The sequence below is a fragment of the Nerophis lumbriciformis genome, linkage group LG38 (genome assembly GCF_033978685.3).
Source record: "Nerophis lumbriciformis linkage group LG38, RoL_Nlum_v2.1, whole genome shotgun sequence".
NCBI lineage: Eukaryota > Metazoa > Chordata > Actinopteri > Syngnathiformes > Syngnathidae > Nerophis > Nerophis lumbriciformis.
Window position 1 is genome coordinate 22,340,435 of NC_084585.2, and position 24,453 is coordinate 22,364,887.

Sequence of the window (24,453 nt, forward strand, 5' to 3'; positions counted from 1 at the left end):
CAAATGCTTTTCCTCCTCAGATGAGGAAGTCATTAGTCCCGCCAAAAACAAAATGTGTGGTTTTAACATTTTCTACATCGTATTATGTGTACAACTGGGATTAAGTGAAGAGGACTCATTTGATTTTTACTCCAATGATGCCATCAGCAGCAGTCATCGAACGTGACATCACAACTATAAGTTAATACTACGAGAGCGCGCATCGATCACTAAACTTTCACTACTTTCGCTGTTCACAACTGATACCTACATGTAAGACAAACACTTTATATTCGTTGTTATTGTAACGATTGGTGTTTCAAATTATTTAAGCATGTATCGTGTCCGAAAAATTAAAGAGTTTGCCATGTTTATGGTATTAAAGAGGTAGCAAACAACTGTTGTTGATCCAATGTTGATGTTCTAAAACCTTTTTCTTGTTTTTCTCCTCTCTGAGCTGCCATCTTACCGTGGTAGAGGAGTTTGTGTGTCCCAATGATCCTAGGAGCTATGTTGTCCGGGGGCTTTATGGCCCCTGGTAGGGTCTCCCAAGACAAACTGGTCCTAGGTGAGTGTAATATTTCCATGTATGGAATAAACTACAGGACGATTTCTTCAGGCTTTGAGTTGTGTTTTTATTCCAACAGGTCATCTACCTCCAACTTCTCTACCGTTAGTTGTGTCCCTCCAACCTCACTTCCGCAATCCAAGCCAGGACCCCTACCGGGCTGCTTTGAGCATGTAGTTGCCTAAACAGATGCCTGATTAAAATGCCACTCATCCAACATAGGGTCTTCATTGGCTATGAATATTACATCCCCCTTTTTATGGAAACAAACAAAACAAAATAGTAAAGTGCTGCCTGTACCATGTATGCATAAAATAGCATCATATCAGGTTAGTAAACTGGGAACAAATATTAAATGAATAAACATGGCACAATAGACAGATTCTGTGTGAGGTACCTGGTTAGTGCAAAACGGTACTATAAAAAAAAACTGGAACGTATTGTAGAACTTACACAGGTATCGGCCTAACATGTCTCAATACCAGAATGCATCATTTAACATTTTAGCGTGGTAGTGAACCCATATGCAGTATGCATTGAACTGTAATGGAAAATATTGTATGAAAATATCAAACACATTTGTGAAAAGTCTTGACTGTAAATTCACAACAATAATCAGAATCACCGATAAATATGACGGTTTCAGCTTACACATATAAGGTTACATTCGTTTTTTCTTTTCTTTTTTTTTCTTTTCTTTTTTTTTTTTTCAGGGCAGCGTTCGGCGTACACCCTTTACAATTCATAGGTCCAAAATGGCTCGAGGCTTTACCTCTCTGCCTGACCTGGTGCGGTATGAAGCCTCTGCTTCCGAATCAGATGGCAGTTCTGGTGCATGCGAAGCAGGCAAGTCCATTGCTCCGCTTGTGTGTGTGAAAGGTGCGTGGTTTTCTTCCGGTGTGTTGTCGTCAGGTGAGTATGAGGTCGGTTCAGGTGGGTGAGAGTGGTGTACCTTGGTGCTTCGGAGGTGTCTCTGGTTACGGCGATACACCTGTCCCCCTGGAGTGCGGAGGATGTATGATCGTTCGGTGTTAGCAGGCTGCACGACCACTGCTGGCTTCCAGTGCCCCTGTTCCTGGAGTCTGATGGGCTCTCCACTGTGTAGTGGTGGTAGTGGCCTGCTTGACCTGTCAAAGTATCTCTTTTGATGTTGTTGTCTCTGTACTCGCGTTGCATGTGCCTCTTGGTGACTGACGATCTCTGGTTGCAACTGTTGGTCGGTGATTGGCAGGACGGAGCGTAGCCTGCGGCTCATCAGCAACTGTGCTGGTGATTTGAAATTGTCGACTGGTGTGTTTCGATATTCTAAAAGACTGTTGTATGGGTCCCGTCCATCAGCTTTGGCTTTGTCCATGAGAGCTTTGGCGGTCTGTACTGATTTCTCTGAGAGGCCATTACTCTGTGGGAAAAATGGGCTTGATGTGACGTGCCTGAACTCCCATGACTTTGTGAAGGACTCAAACTCCTTGGACGTATACTGGGGGCCGTTATCTGAGACCAATGTTTCTGGGATGCCGTGTCTGGTGAAACTTGCCTTGAGCTTGTGAATGACTGCGGTTGACGTGGTGCTGGTGAGTTTGTCTAGTTCAAAGAAACGACTGTAATAGTCTACAGTTACCAGGTAGTCCTGGTTGTTCCACATGAAGAGATCCGTTCCAACTACTTGCCAGGGCCGGTCCGGGATCCGGTGTGGTATCATGGGTTCCTTGGCATTTGCTGGGCGTCGTTCTTGGCAGACAGAGCATTGCTCCACAATGACCTCTATGTCTTTGCTCATCCCTGGCCAGAACATGATGTCCCTGGCTCTATGTTTGCATTTCTCCATTCCCATATGTCCAGCATGGATTTTTGATAGCATCTCCTCTCTGAGGCTGGCTGGAATGACGATCTTCTCTCCCTTGAAAATAATTCCATTCGTTTTTGACAGCTCGTCCCGGTGGTTCCAGAACGCAGACACACTCTGGGAACATTGTTTTCTTTTCTCCGGCCATCCATCCAGTATCACCTGGCTCAGCTGCCTGAACTGTGTGTCATTCTCTGTAGCTGCTGCAATCTCTTTCAGTTTAGGGTCACTCACCGGCAAGCTGTGGTACACGATGTGCACCTGCCAGTCCATTCCTTCACTAAGGTTGTCGTTGCCGTGGGAGATTAGGGATTTTCTGGAGAGTGTGTCGGCGACCGGGATGTCCTTCCCAGGACGGTGTTCGATTGTGAAGCTATACTTTTGGAGCTGGAGTATCATACGTTGTAGCCTCGGAGGGGCTGCAGCAAGGGGCTTCTTCAGAATCGACTCGAGTGGCTTGTGGTCCGATTCCACCAGGACGTGGCGTCCGTAGGCGTATTGGTGGAAACGTTTGAAGCCGAAGAGTATTGCGTACATTTCTTTCTCTATTTGCGCATAGTTGATCTCACTGTCTGTAAGGGATTTGGACGCATAGCTGATGGGTCTGCCCTCTTGGAGCAGCACGGCTCCGAGCCCGTACTTCGAAGCATCCACCTGTAGACTGAGAGGTTTCTCCGGATCGAAATAGGCCAAGACTGGGCCCGGTTCTATGGTGAGCACGTCTTTCACCTTCTGGAACGCTGCGTCCTGTTGTTTGTCCCACAGGAACTCGCTGGATTGCTTCAGCAGCTGTCGCATGGGCGCGTTCACCTCGGAGAGGCAGGGGGCAAACTTGGCCAGGTAGTTGGCCATGCCTAGCACAGTCTCTAGCTCTGCCCGGTTCTTTGGCGGCTCCATGTTCTTGATGGCGGATACTTTCTCTGGATCTGGCTTGAGACCGTCTGCGGAGAGCCGATGCCCGAAATAACTTACTTCCGTGGCTCCGACGGTGCTCTTTTCCGGGTTGAGCCGGACTCCTCTCTCCCGTGACCTCTGCAGCCTTCTGTCATGCTCCTCCCTGGTCGCTCCGTAAATGAGGATGTCGTCAACGATTGCGAGTACGCCGTCAAGGCCCTCATAGGTTTCGTCTATTTTCCGCTGAAATTCGTCCTGTGCTGAGATGAGTCCAAATGGTAACCGCAGGAATCGGTAACGCCCAAACGGCGTGCAGAATGTTGTGAGTTTGGACGATTCTTCTGACAGTTTGATGGCCCAATATCCTGAGCGGGCGTCCATTACGCTGAAGTAGCGCGCTCCTGCTAGCTCAGACGTGATGTCCTCCAGTGTTGGTAGTGGGTAGTGCGGGCGCATAATGGCCTTGTTCAAGTCTCTAGGGTCCAGGCATACTCTGAGCTTGCCTGTCCGTGGTTTTTCGACGACCACTAGCCGATTTACCCACTCTGTTGGTTCAGTTATCTTGGCGGTGATGTGTGTGTTCTCCATCTCTCGTAGCTCTACCTTTAGTTGACAGCATAGCTTGTGTGGAAGCTTTCTTGGAGGGGCCGCCACGGGTATTGCGTTCGGGTCCAGGTGGATTTTGCATTCCCCGGGGAATAATCCGATCCCTTTGAACACGTCACTAAACTCCTCCATCACTGTCTTTTTCTCAAGCGGCGGCGGCGCAGTGACTGACAGCACTAACTTGATGAGATCCATGTCCAGGCATGCTTGTAGACCTAGCACAGGGGGCGCTTGCGTTTCTACGATGTAAAAGTCCAACATCATGCAGCATGCTTTATATTTGCAATTTATTGTGCATGTGCCTTTTACTTTTAGCTGTTCTCCCCCGTAGCCTGTCAGTCTGCGTGTGGTGGGTTGAAGCTTAGACTCCTGTTTCAGGCTGTGGTACTCTTTCAGAGGAATTATGTTCACCTGGGCCCCAGTATCTAGCTTAAACCTCAGCTTTGTTCCCTGCTTGCCCATTTCAATACATGCAAAAGCCTGCTCTACTTCTGCAACACGCTCTCTCTGCACTGCATCTACAAAGAATTCGTCTGTATCTGACTCAGGGCTTTGGCTTACTTCATGCACTGTCTTCCTGGTGTACTGGCTAGATTTACAAACGGCACTAAAATGATTTAGTTTTGAGCATTTAGCACACTGTCTTCCTTTAGCTGGGCAGTCGTCTAAGTTCCTATGCCATTTATTACCACAGTAGCCACAGTTCCTTGTCCGTTTTGCGCCTCTATCACTCACTCGCATGTTTTCCGTTTTCTCTGCGGCACCGTTTGATGCGCGCCAGTGTACTGCATGTACTAGCTGCTGTTCACGCGGGTTACTGGTGACTCCGCTGAGAGCTTTAGTCTGCGTCTGAGTTAGCTCGTGTGATCTAGCTATATCTATGGCTTTGTCTAGCGTTAACTCGGATCCAACGTTTAAGAGCTTTTCTCTCACTTTAGCTGAATGTATGCCAAACACAACGCGGTCACTGACCATCTCATCCCTGTTCGCATAATCACAATCCTTTGCTAGCAGCTTCAATCCGGTCACAAATTGCTCAAATGATTCACTAGGTCCCTGCACTCTTTCCTGGAACCTATACCTAGCAAATACTGTGTTCTTTTTGGGTGTTACATATGCTTCAAAACGGTCGTAGTACCCTGTCAGTACATTTACTTCCTCCGCAGTCAGGACCCACGTATTAAAAATGTCCCGCCCTTTCTCTCCTACCCACAGGAGTAAATAGCTGCATCTTTCCGCTTCACCTTTGCTTTGTAGCGGGCCGGAAAACATCAGTCCAACATGCTGCTTGAACTTTCTCCATTCTCCTGGTAAATCGAGAGAGTCCCAATCCATGCGGGGCGACGGCACTCCTGTCGGTTCCATGTTAGTGTCGGTTCTGCTCCTCTATTCTGACACCATGTAATATTTTCATGTATGAAATAAACTGCAGGACGATTTCTTCAGGCTTTGAGTTGTGTTTTTATTCCAACAGGTCATCTACCTCCAACTTCTCTACCGTTAGTTGTGTCCCTCCAACCTCACTTCCGCAATCCAAGCCAGGACCCCTACCGGGCTGCTTTGAGCATGTAGTTGCCTAAACAGATGCCTGATTAAAATGCCACTCATCCAACATAGGGTCTTCATTGGCTATGAATATTACAGTGAGGGATCAGACAAAGAGCAGCTCGAAGACCTCCATGACGAATAAAAATAAAGGACCCAGATTTCCCTCGCCCGGACGCGGGTCACCGGGGCCCACCTCTGGAGCCAGGCCCGGAGGTGGGTCACGATGGCAAGCGCCTGGTGACCCACCAGGCCTGTCCCCATGGGGCCCGGCCGGGCACAGGCCGAAGAGGCAACGTGGGTCCCCCCTCCAATGGGCTCACCACCCATAGCAGGGGCCATAGAGGTCGGGTGCAGTGTGAGCTGGGCGGAAGCCGACGGCAGGGCACTTGGCGGTCCGATCCTCGGCTACAGAAGCTAGCTCTTGGGACGTGGAACGTCACCTCGCTGGGGGGATGGAGCCTGTGCTAGTGCGCGAGGTTGAGAAGTTCCAGGTAGATATAGTCGGACTCACTTTGACGCACAGCAAGGGCTCTGAAACCAGTTCTCTCGAGAGGGGCTGGACTCTCTTCCACTCTGGCGTTGCCGGCAATGAGAGGCGACGGGCTGGGGTGGCAATTCTTGTTGCTCAGAGCCTGCACGTTGGAGTTCAACCCGGTGGACGAGAGGGTAGCTTCCCTCCGCCTTCGGGTGTGGGGACGGGTCCTGACTGTGGTTTGCGCTTACGCGCCAAACCGCAGCTCAGAGTACCCACCCTTTTTGGATTCGCTCGAGGGAGTACTTGAGAGTGCTCCCCCGGGTGATTCCCTCGTTCTACTGGGGGACTTCAATGCTCATGTTGGCAGCGACAGTGAAACCTGGAGAGGCGTGATTGGGAAGAATGGCCGCCCGGATCTGAACCCGAGTGGTGTTCTGTTATTGGACTTTTGTGCCCGTCACAGATTATCAATAATGAACACCATGTTCGAACATAAGGATGTCCATATGTGCACTTGGCACCAGGACACCCTAGGCCGCAGTTCCATGATCGACTTTGTAGTTGTGTCATCGGATTTGCGGCCTCATGTTTTGGACACTCGGGTGAAGAGAGGGGCGGAGCTTTCAACCGATCACCACCTGGTGGTGAGTTGGCTGCGATGGTGGGGGAGGATGCCGGACAGACCTGGCAGGCCCAAACGCATTGTGAGGGTTTGCTGGGAACGTCTGGCAGAGTCTCCTGTCGGAGAGAGTTTCAATTCCCACCTCCGGAAGAACTTTGAACATGTCACGAGGGAGGTGCTGGACATTGAGTCCGAGTGGACCATGTTCCGCGCCTCTAATGTCGAGGCAGCTGATTGGAGCTGTGGCCGCAAGGTAGTTGGTGCCTGTCGTGGCGGTAATCCTAGAACCCGTTGGTGGACACCGGCGGTGAGGGATGCCGTCAAGCTGAAGAAGGAGTCCTATCGGGTTCTTTTGGCTCATAGGACTCCTGAGGCAGCGGACAGGTACCGACAGGCCAAGCGGTGTGCGGCTTCAGCGGTTACGGAGGCAAAAACTCGGACATGGGAGGAGTTCGGGGAAGCCATGGAAAACGACTTCCAGACGGCTTCGAAGCGATTCTGGACCACCATCCGCCGCCTCAGGAAGGGGAAGCAGTGCACTATCAACACCGTGTATGGTGAGGATGGTGTTCTGCTGACCTCGACTGCGGATGTTGTGGATCGGTGGAGGGAATACTTCGAAGACCTCCTCAATCCCACCAACACGTCTTCCTATGAGGAAGCAGTGCCTGGGGAATCTGTGGTGGGCTCTTCTATTTCTGGGGCTGAGGTTGCTGAGGTAGTTAAAAAGCTCCTCGGTGGCACACTCCTCAGCCTTCCCGGTAAGGTCTATTCAGGTGTACTGGAGAGGAGGCTACGCCGGATAGTCGAACCTCGGATTCAGGAGGAACAGTGTGGTTTTCGTCCTGGTCGTGGAACTGTGGACCAGCTCTATACTCTCGGCAGGGTCCTTGAGGGTGCATGGGAGTTTGCCCAACCAGTCTACATGTGTTTTGTGGACTTGGAGAAGGCATTCCACCGTGTCCCTCGGGAAGTCCTGTGTGGAGTGCTCAGAGAGTATGGGGTATCGGACTGTCTGATTTTGGCGGTCCACTCCCTGTATGATCAGTGTCAGAGCTTGGTCCGCATTGCCGGCAGTAAGTCGGACACGTTTCCAGTGAGGGTTGGACTCCGCCAAGGCTGCCCTTTGTCACCGATTCTGTTCATAACTTTTATGGACAGAATTTCTAGGCGCAGTCAAGGCGTTGAGGGGATCTGGTTTGGTGGCTGCAGGATTAGGTCTCTGCTTTTTGCAGATGATGTGGTCCTGATGGCTTCATCTGGCCAGGATCTTCAGCTCTCGCTGGATCGGTTCGCAGCCGAGTGTGAAGCGACTGGGATGAGAATCAGCACCTCCAAGTCCGAGTCCATGGTTCTCGCCCGGAAAAGGGTGGAATGCCATCTTCGGGTTGGGGAGGAGACCCTGCCCCAAGTGGAGGAGTTCAAGTACCTCGGAGTCTTGTTCACGAGTGAGGGAAGAGTGGATCGTGAGATCGACAGGCGGATGCGTTGCGGCATCTTCAGTAATGCGGACGCTGCATCGATCCGTTGTGGTGAAGAAGGTGCTGAGCCGGAAGGCAAAGCTCTCAATTTACCGGTCGATCTACGTTCCCATCCTCACCTATGGTCATGAGCTTTGGGTTATGACCGAAAGGACAAGATCACGGGTACAAGCGGCCGAAATGAGTTTCTTCCGCCGGGTGGCAGGGCTCTCCCTTAGAGATAGGGTGAGAAGCTCTGTCATCCGGGGGGAGCTCAAAGTAAAGCCGCTGCTCCTCCACATCGAGAGGAGCCAGATGAGGTGGTTCGGGCATCTGGTCAGGATGCCACCCGATCGCCTCCCTCGGGAGGTGTTTAGGGCACGTCCGACCGGTAGGAGGCCACGGGGAAGACCCAGGACACGTTGGGAAGACTATGTCTCCCGGCTGGCCTGGGAACGCCTCGGGATCCCCCGGGAGGAGCTGGACAAAGTGGCTGGGGAGAGGGAAGTCTGGGCTTCCCTGCTTAGGCTGCTGCCCCCACGACCCGACCTCGGATAAGCGGAAGAAGATGGATGGATGGATGGATATACAATAATAACTGTTCTTTGTTCATGCACATAATACATATTATCAAGTGTTTGAATGTATTCATTAAATTAAGTACTCTTGGGTGCCAAAAAGTGATCCAAAGTAATACTTTGAAATTGGCACATCTCATCTGTGCATCAATTACTAGTTTACCTCAAGAGAGTTACATATATGATAATAAAGGACATACAGTGCTGTTTACTTGTTGACCTTTAAATAGCTGAAATATACCCCAAACGACAACTTATGGTTGCCATCTCCAAAGAGTAGTCTAGTAATTTATGCACAGATGAGTTGTGTCAGTATCAAAATATTACTTTGAATCCTTTTTTGGCATACATTGATTTAATGAATACATCCAAAAACGTTATTATTATTTATTATATGCTAATATTGTATGTAGCTTTTAAACAAGAAAAAGTTTTTACCACATCAACATCAAATCAATAACAGTCCTTTACAACCTCATAATTACCATAGAAATGGGCACTCTTTAATTTTTTGGACACGATAATGACTTGAATAGTTTGAAACACATAGCGTTACATTAACCACAAATATAAGGTGTTTGTCTTACCCATAGCAATCAGTTGTGGACAGACAAAGCAGCGCAGCTTTCAGCACGTGGTGGGAATACATTTTTGGCAGGTGCCCCCCTGAAAATATTGAATGACCCCTTGAAATATTTTGTCTGCACCACACTAAAATGAGCCTGATATCAAGTAGGAAGAGGCACCATCACACTGTGACACAGCAGACAACAACATATGCACATACACAATGAGAATAATGAAAAACAAATCAATGATTGAAATGAAAAACTTGCCATCATACAACACACAGTTTGTTGACAAGAAGATAGACAGCCATCGAGGCACATTCAATCTCTTTATTAAGCAGAAGTAACACAATCCGGTGAAATGATTCAAAAGAGCTGGACACACTGCCGCTGCTAACGACTAAAGCTAACAAACACAGCTCCATTGAAATCCCTCGATTATGTCACTTAGCAACAGGCCCCGCCTTATAAAAGCACAGACACATGCAAATGCAGATTTTTAAGTATTTTTTTAAGTAACGTTGTGACAGTTTGACCCCACACTGTCACTGTTTGACCTTTGGACTTCCTCACAAACCGTGCACATTTGTTGGGAAGCTCAACATGGACACAAACATTCAATCTTGTTAGCCAGTGAAAAGCATGTGCTCAACAAACAAATTGTTACCTGTCACTCACCATGGCTCTGAACTATTGACCAAAAGAGTCAGGGTGGGGTTGAGGGCTTTATATAGGTGACCACACCTGCATTCACTAATTAGGCCAAATTTGGGTCGAACCATGATCTTCAAATGCTGGGTGTTACAGAAGGACACTGGACATTTAAAAGTTGTGTTGTCTAAACCTGAATATACTGTTTACGAAAATGACTGCTCTACACATGCAAAAGTACCATGTGAATACTTTTTAGACATGTGATGGTTATTTATGGTGAAATTTACAAAATAACTGTTTTCTTAATTTCCCCTGTCAAATTGGTCCCAGCTAGTGGGCGGGGCTAAGGGCTATTTAAGTTGGAAAATGCCGTTTTTCTGACAGTCTGCTGTCGGTCACTGCCAGAGGAGGTTCTCTGTCCTGAGTAGGAGTTTCGGTCTCCATGCATCAAACATCTACTAAGGTGAATATTTTGATGATGAGATTATGTTGTGTTGTAACCGGTTAAACGAGTTTTGTTGAATGCTAATTGATTTTGCTAAATCTGTTATGATTAGTTAATTCTTTACTTTGACATATTTGATTATTGACCTTTGACTATGAGTACATGTATTTTGATATAATGAATGATTTATCTTTTGATTATTTTTAATATGCTTATTTTGATTAATTATATAGGCCTAGTTAACGCATGCAACTTCGAAATGTATTTAGAATATAAATGTACTATATATAATATACGATACTAATATTGCCTCTATTTATTACATTACAGATTGTGGGTGCTTTGTTTTTTCTGTCGTTGTTCACCTTTTGACACTTTTTGGGATTTCAATAAATGTTTGTAAACTCTCACCAACTGCGTGCCTTGCCATCCTTGATTTGAAAGTCTGGTTTGCAAAGGTTACATTACCTTCACCCGAGCCTGGGTGTGACAAACGTAATTACTTTCCCTAGTAATTAATTACATTTATTTAAGAGTAATTTCGTGAGTAATTCAAATACTTAACGAGTAATAATAATTAATTACTTTTTAAAAGTATTTTTCAGAACACTGGTCATAAATTATTATGACGTTTGGATCACAAAAAAATGGCGGAAAGCTAAATAAGCTGCAAGTTGCAATACCGCTATGACGTATTGACTACAGCTAAAATAACAAAACAAAATAGCAGCCAGATATGACGTACACCTACTTCCGCTGTGATGTCATCCCGCACTGTTTTTTATTAAGCTGGCCTCTCCATGTTCATGGGAATTGCTGTCTCTTTTTTCTCCTGTGAGATGACTGAGGTCATGTGAAATAGAAGAACTAAACAAGACTGAGCAGTTGCAGGACCCAAACTGTGGAACTCTCTCTCTCTGCAAATTAAAACTGCTACATCTGTCTTTTAAATCAGCTTTTAAAACACATGTTTTTGCATTGGCTTTTAAAAACAATCTGAACTACACTTTTCAAGACTTTTTAGTAATGTTTTAAACATTGTATTCAGTTTTATTTGCTTTTATTAGTTATTTCCATTTTTTTTAAAACCTGTCAAGAGTTTTTTTAATTTATTTTATCAATCAATTTATTTATTGAACTTTTAAATTTTTTTTAACTTGTACAGCACTTAATGGCAGCTTGGGCTGTTGTTTTAAAGGTGCTTATAAATAAACCTTGATAATGACACAATAAAGTCACTACCCTACTACCTTAAGATATTTACGATTTACAAGGCAAAATGGTCATCTTTTCACCAATAATGTGACGTAAAATGATTGGATGCCATGCACTCCTTACTTACCCTGCAGGCTTGTCCACCCTGAGGAAGGCCTGAATGACCAGGGGGAACTCATACTTGACAATATACATGTAACTGGACATGGCTGTGGAATGTGAATAGACACACAGTTAGACGCTAGATATAGTAGAACACACGAAACAAAACACAATCTATGTCAGGAGATGTCACACACTTTTTTTTTTTACGGTTGTATTTTACTGTATGTGTGAGGATCGCAGCATGTGACCTCACCTCCGATGTTCTGCAGCGTGATGGCGATACCTGCCGCCATCTTACCAGGAGTGCCAAATGCTCTGTAGCCAAGCTGCTCATAAGCCCGGATACCTTAAACACAGTCGACGCATTAAATATGTCCACAAATCACACAGTAAATCAGATGTTTTCAAAGTGTAGCCTTCTCTCAGAAAACATTAAACAGCTGACGCCTGCCCGACTCCCCAAAACAACCCAATAAAAGATTTTTGGAGGGGCCTATTTTGTTTTTTGTGTATATTTTGATTTTAAATCTAACAATAAATGTATTATATACCTTAAGCTTTTTAGCAGGTTTGCAGCACTTGTCTTTATTTTTCACAGGCTGCTGCAACTCCCCTGAGGTCTTCTGGGGCAATCCTGCCTCAGACTTTAAAAACAACACATTGCAATACTGTTCCCTCCTATATATACTGTTCATGTTGTTTTTACTTGCAATGCTATTTTACAATGATCATGCTAATACAGTTAAAATATTAGTTATCAGAGTCAATTAACACCTTTATTGAATATGCATGTTGCGTTGTTCAGTGGCGTGTCTAGGATGTGGCCTGAGATGGCACATGCCACCCCTAGGATCTGATCGGCCACCCCAGGTGCCACCCGCTCAGAGGCGGAACAATCTCAACAGTGTTTTTCAAACTGTGGCCTCTAGTGGTGCGCCAAACAATTGCTTAATTCAGGGGTCCCCAAACTACAGCCAGCGGATTGTCCTAAGAGAGACATTGGAATTTGGTATACCACCCAATGGCTGAAGTCCACAGTGATCATTATTCATCGATTATTAAATATCATGTACAGTAAAGCCATGTCCATCCTTGTTCTATTCTCTGTCACTATTGTTCTAACCATGCTGAACACCCTTTTGCAGGTACCCAGAAAGGTTTCGAGTACCACCAAAAAAACTGAATCTCTGAAGACAGTATAAAAATCTGTGTTAAAGGTGTACAAATACAGTTTGTATAATAAGCATGTCATTGTTTACAAATGAGGGTTAAGAGTTCAGTACTAAAAAAAAAAAAAAAAAGAATGTGGCTTAAGTACAGTTTTTTAATTGAGCTGCTGCATTTTTTGGTTGGGATGTTTATTTATTTTGAGTAACTTCTACAATTCTAAAAGGGGAGGAATGTAATAGAGTGATCTATGTTTGTCTGTTGCCATCTCCTGGTGAATGTTGGCTATAGCGTACTGGGGTTACTTTTTGGTTGGCCAACGATTTACGTGGTGTTGCACACCTGACGTCAAGTGTGTGAGTCTGTTCTGAAGTCTACAGTAAAGAGACGTACTTCATCACCTCGCCTGGTTATTGCCTCCAACTCAATATATTACAACAACATTGCTGTTTACGGCAGATAAACTGCTTTACGGTAGAATAAAACATGACTGCTGTTGTTGTGTGTTGTTACCGCGCTGGGAGGACGTTAATGAAACTGCTTAACAATAAACCCACATAAGAAACCAAGAACTCGCCCTCGATCATTCTACAGTTATAACGTGTTTGGGCAGGCACGCTATTTATCTTGTGGGAAAGCGGACGTGAATACAGGCTGTTGACACGTCACTCAGGTCCGCATGGAGCTGGAGGGGGCGTGGCTTCCAGCTCCGCCTGAATTTCGGGAGATTTTCGGGAGAAAATTTGTCCCAGGAGGTTTTCGGGAGAGGCGCTGAATTTCGGGAGTCTCCCGGAAAATCCGGGAGGGTTGGCAAGTATGCTTGAGGGACATCGATAAAAATGGATGGATGGCTAGATTTCTGATGGATTACAAAACTTTAAGAAAGTCGTCAGGGAAGTAAACAAGGTAGAAATGGTTCACATACTCTTAATATTCAAATTGTTAATCATTTATACTTCGTATTGTAGTGGCGGGCAATCTTATCCGGCACGTACATATTGGCGGGCAATTTTAAGCGGCGGATTCGGCGCCCACATATCCGGGTGGCGGGCATTCTTCTTTGATTGACGATGACTGATGATGAGCACCCAGGTTCCAAACGTCCGTGGTCCTTCACTAAACGTAAGTCATTTTAGTTACAAACATATTTTTGTACACAAGCGTCTTTAAAATGTTTTTTCATTGCCAACAAAAGAACAGGCGCATTTATCTGTTTTGAACAATAGTGAAATAACAAAAGATGGTGGGACCAACTTTCTAGTTCTCCTCAGTCCAGGTAATTGATTTTGCTATGCAAATACTCTCAAAGGCGAACTGTGTAATACTTTAAATTGTTCTGTTGCCAGCAGTAGATTTAAACGAACACCGAAATGTTACAATTCAGTGTGACCATATGACCACGGCTGGAGAAATACTTTACAGAAACATACTTGAGCACTACTGTGCATTGGATCACCTGACCAGTGTACAAAACAGGTTTATTTTTCAGCGCATTTAAAAATCAATAAACCCGCATCAGCACTTAAAACACATCTTACATGGTACTGTTGAAATTCAAATAATTGTTAAAAACATATTAAACGTGAAAAAATAAAGAACATATTTGAACTCACAATTTGTAGCACCCATCCAACGCCGTATAAGCCAGTGGTACCGCTTGTAGTTCGTTGATTCGAGTGGAAGTGGCGGGCAAAACCATCTCACCGCCGGAACAGCTTAGCTATTTTCCAAGGTCGGCGACCTCATCTCACAAGATCTAGTTTCTCTTTAAATAATTTTCTTGAAAATGGCCTAGCAAATACATATCTGCCATCTAATCAACATGTTGCTCTCTTTGTGAGTTAAAAAAGTGAGTGATTTCTCTGCCAGCCGGGTGTGGATCTGGTGCCATTTCCTGATTTCGCAAATAACAACTTGTGATTCGATACTCACTTGGGAGTGACAAGTGAGTATCCAATCACAGTCGTGTTTAAAGTAAGGCTACCTAGATGGGCTACTGTCAACAACTCGTGATCTGATTGGCTATTGCAACTGTCTATCAGCCACCGCTAAAGTTGATTCAGAAGGCGTCCGGCAGAATTCATGCAGCGCTGGCAACAAGCTAGGTGAAATTTGATTGGATAAAAGCTCTAACCTAAAAAAAAAAAGCAACACTAGAGCCTAATATGTCATGAAGAGATGTTGATGAATACTTTTATATATTTATGGAAAGTAAATTAACCTTTTATTAATTTGTGATCATGATTTATGTTAGGAATAAGGGTTACGTTAGAGTTGGGGTTAGCGCTAGAGGGTTAGGGTTAGGGTAAGGGTTAACAATGTTACTTTATCAAAGAGGAAATTTGATATACTGCAATTATCATACTGCAATTATTCTAAAAAAAAATTGTATTTTGCACCAACTGTTGCAAGTTGTCTGACGTAATGTAATAGCTCAGTGCTTTGCAATATTGTTTAATGTCCGTAATTGTTTTACAAGACGATTCACTCTATACTTGGTGGTGGTAACCATGGTCAGGGGCACCGAAAAGGGGGGGGTAAAGGAGACGGATTCTAGGGGCCCATGATGGAGGGGGGCCCAGAGAGGCCCCTAATGATGATGAAATTATAATACAGAAAAAATAATGACACTGTGTTGGGGGCCCTGTAAAGATTATTTTCATGGGGCCCAAAATCCCTAGCGGCGCCCCTGACCATGGTACACTACTATATTAGCTCCAGCTGCTCCTGGGGTAGACTGATTGTTATATGGGTGCCACCCCTGCAGAACTAGGTGACACCCCTGTAAAAAAAAAAAAGTCTAGACACGCCACTGGTGCTGTTACACAATTTCATTGAAATTGTTTATTATGAGACCTTAACAGAACTGCAAAATGTATTACAAAGACAACACAGGTGTTCTTTTCTTCATTCAACAAAGACCTGATGTATAGCATCAGGGGTGTCCAAAGTACCTTAAGTTTTCAGTGTGGCCCGTGAGACGTCACAAGTTTAACAAGAAGTTTGAACCACAGTGTATTTGAGCCTAAATTGATTTCTCTGCAAATTAGTTTGATTTGGGATGTATCCGTAGCACTCATGTGGAAGTTGATTGAATCACTAGTTAATAACGACAAGTTTATTCCCAGCTATTAACAGCATCAATGTACATGACCCAATCCAAACAACTTTCCCCACGCTTGGTGTAAATTAACTATAACCAACAAATATAGTCAACACACAGTCGCGCGCAACACACATCCTGCTCATTGTGGTGCTATGTGGACATTATAAAACAGTATATATCATTAAAATTACACATATATGAATCCATTGCAGTGCATGATGGGTAATATATGTAAAACACTTTCTCCACACTTCCCCATGTTTGGTGCATTTTAGCTGCTTGATATTTAAAGTTATAGTTAAAGTACCAATGATTGTCACACACACGAGGTGTGATGAGATTATCCTCTGCATTTGACCCATCACCCTCATCCCCTGGGAGGTGAGGGGAGCAAGGAGCAGCAGCTGTGGTCGAGCACGGAAATCATTGTTTTGTGATTTCTGATTGATTGCAAAACTTTAAAGAGGAACTGCACTTTTTTTGGAATCTTGCCTATTGTTCACAATCATTATGAAAGACATGACGACAGATAGATTTTTTTTTTAATTATGCATTCTAACTTGTAAAAAAAGGTAAATAAAAGTCCGCTTGTAGCAGAGCCAATGGGAGGTCCTCTATTTCGCTCATAAAATCCAATAAATGACCATTCAAAAACCGGCAACAATACTCCATTTTCGTTTTGTGATTTGAATATTAACCAAGTATTAGTGATATTGTTATTTTATGCGCTAACATAGACAAACTATTTATAGTGGCGTTGTGATCACAAGCCTATGTACTATTTCGAAATGATCGACTGGCGAGGTGTTTCCTCACTTCCTTGCTCCCTGGAAGTTTATTGTAGATCATACAAACCCCGTTTCCATATGAGTTGGGAAATTGTGTTAGATGTAAATATAAACGGAATACAATGATTTGCAAATCCTTTTCAACCCATATTCAATTAAATGCACTACAAAGACAAGATATTTGATGTTCAAACTCATAAACTTTTTTTTTTTTTTTGCAAATAATAATTAACTTAGAATTTCATGGCTGCAACACGTGCCAAAGTAGTTGGGAAAGGGCATGTTCACCACTGTGTTACATGGCCTTTGCTTTTAACAACACTCAGTAAACGTTTGGGAACTGAGGAGACACATTTTTTAAGCTTCTCAGGTGGAATTATTTCCCATTCTTGCTTAAGTTGTTCAACAGTCCGCGGGTCACCGTTGTGGTATTTTAGGCTTCATAATGCGCCACACATTTTCAATGGGAGACAGGTCTGGCCTACAGGCAGGCCAGTCTAGTACCCGCACTCTATTACTATGAAGCCACACTGATGTAACACGGGGCTTGGCATTGTCTTGTTGAAATAAGCAGGGGCGTCCATGGTAACGTTGCTTGGATGGCAACATATGTTGCTCCAAAACCTGTATGTACCTTTCAGCATTAATGGCGCCTTCACAGATGTGTAAGTTACCCATGTCTTGGGCACTAATACACCCCCATACCATCACAGATGCTGGCTTTTCAACATTGCGCCTATAACAATCCGGATGGTTCTTTTCCTCTTTGGTCCGGAGGACACGACGTCCACAGTTTCCAAAAACAATTTGAAATGTGAACTCGTCAGACCACAGAACACTTTTCCACTTTGTATCAGTCCATCTTAGATGAGCTCAGGCCCAGCAAAGCCGACGGCGTTTCTGGGTGTTGTTGATAAACGGTTTTCGCCTTGCATAGGAGAGTTTTAACAGATGTAGCGACCAACTGTAGTTACTGACAGTGGGTTTCTGAAGTGTTCCTGAGCCCATGTGGTGATATCCTTTACACACTGATGTCGCTTGTTGATGCAGTACAGCCTGAGGGATCAAAGGTCACGGGCTTAGCTGCTTACGTGCAGTGATTTCTCCAGATTCTTGAACCCTTTGATGATATTACGGACCATAGATGGTGAAATCCTTAAATTTCTTGTAATAGCTGGTTGAGAAAGGTTTTTCTTAAACTGTTCAACAATTTGCTCACACATTTGTTGACAAAGTGGTGACCCTCGCCCCATCCTTGTTTGTGAATAACTGAGCATTTCATGGAATCTACTTTTATACCCATTCATGGCACCCCACTGTTCCCAATTTGCCTGTTCACCTGTGGGATGTTCCAAATAAGTGTTTGATGAGCATTCCTCAACTTTATCAGTATTTATTGCCACCTTTCCCAACTTCTTTGTCACATGTTGCTGGCATCAAATTCTATAGTAATGACTATTTGCAAAAAAAAAATGTTTAAAAGTTTGAACATCAAATATGTTGTCTTTGTAGCATATTGTAGAATATGGGTTGAAAATGATTTGCAAATCATTGTATTCCACTTATATTTACATCCAACACAATTTCCCAACTCATATGGAAAAGGAATCATGCATCCCACCTGGATAGAGTCGTCTGAAGACATATTCTGACAAGTTGGTAGACTTTGACAGCCAAGTGGCGAGAACGACACAAAAAGACGCTTGCCCCCCACCCCATGACGAAGCAGCTCCCCTAGTGGCTGGCAGCTTCAGGCCAGATGCCTGTCCCCTCACCCCTCGTTGCAAGTCTTGAGTTGTTTGTTGTAGTATGTTTATGTGCTTTGCTATGGAGTTTTTTCTCTCTCCAGACTGGGCCGCCTCAGTCTGAGATTGATTTTTTGTTTACTCATCCTCCCCCAGCGTCTACCTTTTCCCCACATTTTACGGGGCGCTGTGTGGCGGCCCATCAGCGTTCCTGTTCTTTAACCCTGTACAGTGTTTGTTTGTCTAATCTTAAAGGGGTTTGTGCTGAAAATAAAATGTTGCTAAACTAGTGCAATGACAATAAAGATCGATCCATCCATCCGTCCATCCACCACATTTCTTTGCGAGGATTATGGTCATTCTTCATACAGTATATGTACATTCTAGCAGTCCGCGTCCAGCACACAGCAGACACTGCACAGCACAGTAAGTGATGGTTTAGTATGTTTGTTGGCACTAATGAAGTCTGCAGTGAGTAATAATCAGTAATACACAAAAGAAAAGCAAACATTGTGATGCGTTCTTTAAATTAATGCACCGCGAATGTTTAAAATGACCAAAATATGTAAATAATAAATGTTATTATAAATGTGCCCTTTATTTCATTACATACTTATATCATGTATATACAACCTCAATGGAGGTTTTTGGATTTGTGTTAAGAGCTTTATAGGTCGAATAGAGGCTCCCCTGTAGGCTTTATTGTGAGCAGACTTTTGATTGCATTTATTTAATATTTAGACTGCAAAAAAAAAAAAAGACATCCATCGTTATGTCTTCCATAATGATTGCGAACGATTGGCAAACGTCCCCAAAAAAGTGCAGTGAAGTGGAAGTAGTTAAAGTTATGTAATGTTGTTTAGTTTGTTATAGCTTGCTTTAATCAATGCAAAATTAAATGTTATTTCAGTACGAAAGATTGTTGTTAAGCCACAATCAATGCTCAGCTGTGTGACAAAAAAAAGTGTTGTAATGTGTGTATTTGGGTATGCATGTCTATGTATACGTGTGTGTCCAGGGTGTACGCCACTTTTTGCCCGAATGCAGCTACCGTACTTGTTTATATTGAAAAAAAAACAACCATATATATATATATATATATATATATGACCCTGGATCTCAGGAAACAGAGTGGACCGACACCAGCAGATGACATGGCACCCCAAACCATCACTGATGGTGGAAACTTTACACTAGACTTCAGGCAACGTGGATCCTGTGCCTCTCCTGTCTTCTTTCAGACTCTGGGACCTCGATTTCCAAAGGAAATGCAAAATTTGCATGGTTGGGTGATGGTTTGGGGTGCCATGTCATCTGCTGGTGTCGGTCCACTCTGTTTCCTGAGATCCAGGGTCAACGCAGCCGTCTACCAGCAAGTTTTAGAGCACTTCATGCTTCCTGCTGCTGACCTGCTCTATGGAGATGGAGATTTCAAGTTCCAACAGGACTTGGCGCCTGCACACAGCGCAAAATCTACCCGTGCCTGGTTTACGGACCATGGTATTTCTGTTCTAAATTGGCCCGCCAACTCCCCTGACCTTAGCCCCATAGAAAATCTGTGGGGTATTGTGAAAAGGAAGATGCAGAATGCCAGACCCAAAAACGCAGAAGAGTTGAAGGCCACTATCAGAGCAACCTGGGCTCTCATAACACCTGAGCAGTGCCAGAAACTCATCGACTCCATGCCACGCCGCATTAACGCAGTAATTGAGGCAAAAGGAGCTCCAACCAAGTATTGAGTATTGTACATGCTCATATTTTTCATTTTCATACTTTTCAGTTGGCCAACATTTCTAAAAATCCCTCTTTTGTATTAGCCTTAAGTACCGTAATATTCTAATTTTGTGACACACGGAATTTTGGATTTTCATTTGTTGCCACTTCAAATCATCAAAATTAAATGAAATAAACATTTGAATGCATCAGTCTGTGTGCAATGAATAAATATAATGTACAAGTTACACCTTTTGAATGCAATTACTGAAATAAATCAAGTTTTTCAAAATATTCTAATTTACTGGCTTTTACCTGTATATATATATATATATAGTTACTTTTCATCCAGTCGGCTTTCAAAGTTTTTTTTAGGCCAATGCGGCCCTAAAGTCAAAAAGTTTGGACACCCCTGCCATAGATTAATGGGTGAGGTGTATTAGGGGTGTTTCGATCTGATAATGATATAAGATATCATTTAGATATCAGCAAAACAATTCAAACGTATCAGCTGGCATTTAAAATCTCTAATACAAGCAGTTCTGTAGCGTGTTTACTTATGGAAAGTTAACATCTAAATGTACTCCAATAAGCACACATAGTTGGTCTTTTCTTCTATATAGTTAAGTCATTTACAAAGGGTAAACATAGTACACTATAGGCTATTAAGAGCTAGCAGCTACACAACAGCCAAGCACACAATAGCACACAAACTTGACATATGTAATAATAATTGAATAATATTGCATTCTAAAACAGTACATTTGTCAATACAAACAAGTATCAAATAATCATAGTTGCATATTGCTTTCACATGCAACTTCTCCAAGGCAGAAACGTATTAGAAAGAATCCAGTAACAAATGTTTCAGCATCATTTGACATAGTGTGTCATGTGTTTAACTTTGGCCTGGGCGATAAATCAATTTTATCGATAAATGGTAATAAAAAGTAATAGATGTGATAAACCTTGTGTTTATCCACTTACCAAAGGTATAGGGCCTTCTCATTGTTGGACTTTATTATGTATTTGTATACAATGTACAATATTATGTTTTGGTTTACCTAAGTATTTCATTCAACACAGATGTTTTGCTTTTGAGAGGAAGCTCCAAATGTAGTTGTTTGACAATTATTTTACACAAAGTGAACATTTGCAGAGAATAATTTCGCCACACCTAGTGTGTGTGTGACAATCATTGGTACTTTAACTTTAACTTTAATTTATATTTGTTGTAAAAATAACAACTTTATAAAGATGATAATTCTGCTAAGCGTAAGATGCACTGTATGTTCATGCCATGTATCCCTAAGTTTTGGCATCTCCTTTCAAAATACTAGTTTTTGAGCCAATAAAAGCACAACTTGTTTTGAATTATTGCTGACATGTGTATCTATTTGTGTCTTTGAAAAGTAGAAAAAAATAAAATAAAATCTGTTTTGTGAAAAAGTTAGGCCATATAGCCCAGGCCTGTCTTAACTTCATAAATTGTTGTGGCCACTAGAGGTATCGTCAAAAAAAAACTATGTTTGATTAATTTCACTTGTTCAAACCTTTTCTAACATTCCACACTACAAAATAATACAAGTATAATTTGTGCTGATATCATATCATATCAATATGGATATCAGCCAATACTCAAAGCTTCAATTGTACCAGGACACGGTGACACGCATAATGTGCATGCAGCAAATAGTTGTTATACATACCTACGATACCAGAAGATTTAAGCAGTAAATGAATGGAATAAGATGAAAGAGCTGCCACCACTGTAAGGAGGACCCTGAAAAAAAAAAATGAAATAGAATTATTGCCAGCTGTGCACCGTACTTGACCATTCGATAGATGATGCATCTGTGGAACTCTCTCCCATTGCAAAAAATCCCAAAACTAATACATCTGCGGAGTGGTACTTTTAAGAATATTTCATTTATTGTTTTACATGCTTTTATTAGTTTTATTATTTTCGCTGTAACCTGTTATAGGTTCATTTTTGGCTTTTTGTTTTTATCATTAGAGGAAAAGAAAAGGAGAGAAAAAGCGCAGCTAAAAGTAAAAAATATTAATTAAAGTTTTAGCATGTTAGCATTTTAGCTAATTTTTTAATTAATTAATTTTGTAGGTCTCAAATTCATGGTTATTGTTTGTATGTGTTATCTTGCCAGCATGCTACAGTAAGTGTTACATTTTAGCATGTTAGCTAATTTTAAAAGTATGAAACTAAAAGTCATGAATATTGTTTTTGGTGTTATCTTGCTTGCATGTTGGCATGTTAGCAGATTTTGTAGGTATTAGACGAAAAGTCATGGATAGTCATGGATATTGTTACTCGGTGTTGGTGGCGTGGCTCGGTTGGTAGAGAGGCCGTGCTAGCAACTTGAGGGTTCCAGGTTCGATCTCCGCTTTTATATCCTAGTCACTGCTGTTGTGTCCTTGGGCAAGGCGCTTGAACCACCTTCTCCCAGTGCCACCCACACTGGTTTAAATGTCGCTTAAAGATGTAGATAATGGATTTCACTATGTAAAGCGCTTTTAGTCTCTAGAAAAAAGTGCTGTATGTTCACTTCATTTGCTAGCACTTGGTGGAGGCGGTTGCATTTTTTCCTCCCTCGCTGTCTCTCCCTGCTTGCTCTCTTTGTCTTGTCTTGTCTATACTTTTTAAGAGCCTCTTTCTCTGCACTGTCCTCCAAAATCTAAACACCAGACATGGAATTGATTAGCTGGACTCTCGACTTAATTGACAAAATCTTCTTGATGAGGAAAAGAGGTTCTGGGGAGCCTGGCAGCCCTGACGTAACTATTGCTGCGGGGTACGTGAGAGACTTCTGGGAGAAATTGAGAATCATGTGCATGGAAGACCCTATTTGGAAGATCCTATTTTAACCCTATTTGGAACCGTGATCACAGGGCATCTGCTGATTGGACTGGGCATTGCCCTGGTGTATCCTCAAATTCAGAAAATGATGGCGGGCATCGCAATGGAAGGCATGAGTCGAGCTGTGGGATCACAGACTGTGGCGAATGCTCCAAAGCATTTACACATATGGTTTTCTACACCAAAATTAATCTATTGATTTTCATTGTGTGAATGCTCCAAAGCAGTGGACCCAACCACCGGGCTGCGGCCCGATACCGGTCCGTGGATCGATTGGTACCGGGCCGCACAAGAAATAAAAAAATAAATAAATTATCATTATTATTTTTATTTTTTTTATTTAAATCAACATAAAAAACACAAGGTATACTTACAATTAGTGCACCAACCCAAAAAACCTCCCTCCCCCATTTACACTCATTCGCACAAAAGGGTTATTTCTTTCTGTTATTCATATTTCTGGTTCCTACATTATATATCAATATATATTAATTCAGTCTGCAGGGATACAGTCCATAAGCACACATGATTGTATTTCTTTATGACAAAATTTTTTTTATTAATGTATTGTGTGAATGCTCCAAAGCATTGTTGACACCAAAATTCATCAATTAATTGATAGTATTGTGTGAATGCTCTAAAGGATTCACACATGTTTTTCTATACCAAAATTCATCTATTTATTAATATTGTGTGAATGCTCCAAAGCATTCACACATATGGTTTTGTACACCAAAATTAATCTCTGTATTATTATTGCGTGAATGCTCCAAAGCATTCACACCTATGCTTTTCTACACCAAAATTCATCTATTTATTATTATTGTTGTGTGAATGCTCCAAAGCATTCACACATATGTTTGTCTACACCAAAAATGTATTGTGTGAATGCTTTGGAGCATTCACTCAATAATAATAAATAGGCATATGTTTTTCAACACCAATATTAATTAATGTATTATTATTGTTGTGTGAATGCTCCAAATCATTCACACATATATTATTATTATTATTATTGTGTGAATTCTCCAAAGCATTCACACATGTGTTTTTCTACACCAAAATGCATTTATTTATTGTGTGAATGCTCCAAAGCATGGGTGTCAAACTCTGGCCCGCGGGCCAGAGTAATTTCACTTGGCCCATGAGGCGATATCAAATTAGCACTAGAGCTGGCCCGCCGATCATATACAGCGGCGGTGCCGCGGTATATCACAACTTCTCATACTTGCCAACCCTCCCAAATTTCAGTGCCCCTCCCGAGAACTATAACGTCCCATTTTCATCCAGTCCAACAAGTGCCGTCTCAGTCACATAATATGTGCGGCTGTAGCATGCACACAGAAGTGAATGCAACGCATACTTGATCTTCAGCGATACAGGTTACACTGAGGGTGCCAGTATAAAAAAAACTTTAACATTGTTAGAAATATACGCCACATTGTGAATCCACACCAAACAAGAATGACAAACACATTTTGGGAGAACATCCGCACAA

The 24,453-nt window shown here is 42.9% G+C and overlaps 1 protein-coding gene across 3 annotated transcripts in view; it reads right to left on the reverse strand.

Annotated features, from left to right (window-relative positions):
- Positions 1 to 24,453, reverse strand: part of LOC133578061 (sodium-coupled neutral amino acid transporter 3-like) — a 157,242-nt gene that overhangs the window by 52,509 nt on the left and 80,280 nt on the right. For all 3 annotated transcript variants that reach the window (XM_061932206.2, XM_061932205.2, XM_061932204.2), the window contains 3 exons: positions 21,790 to 21,863; positions 11,815 to 11,907; positions 11,584 to 11,665 (listed from right to left, as the gene is read on the reverse strand). In XM_061932206.2, coding sequence (XP_061788190.1) covers positions 11,584 to 11,665; positions 11,815 to 11,907; positions 21,790 to 21,863 — 249 coding nt within the window. The remainder of the gene's footprint in view (positions 1 to 11,583; positions 11,666 to 11,814; positions 11,908 to 21,789; positions 21,864 to 24,453) is intronic.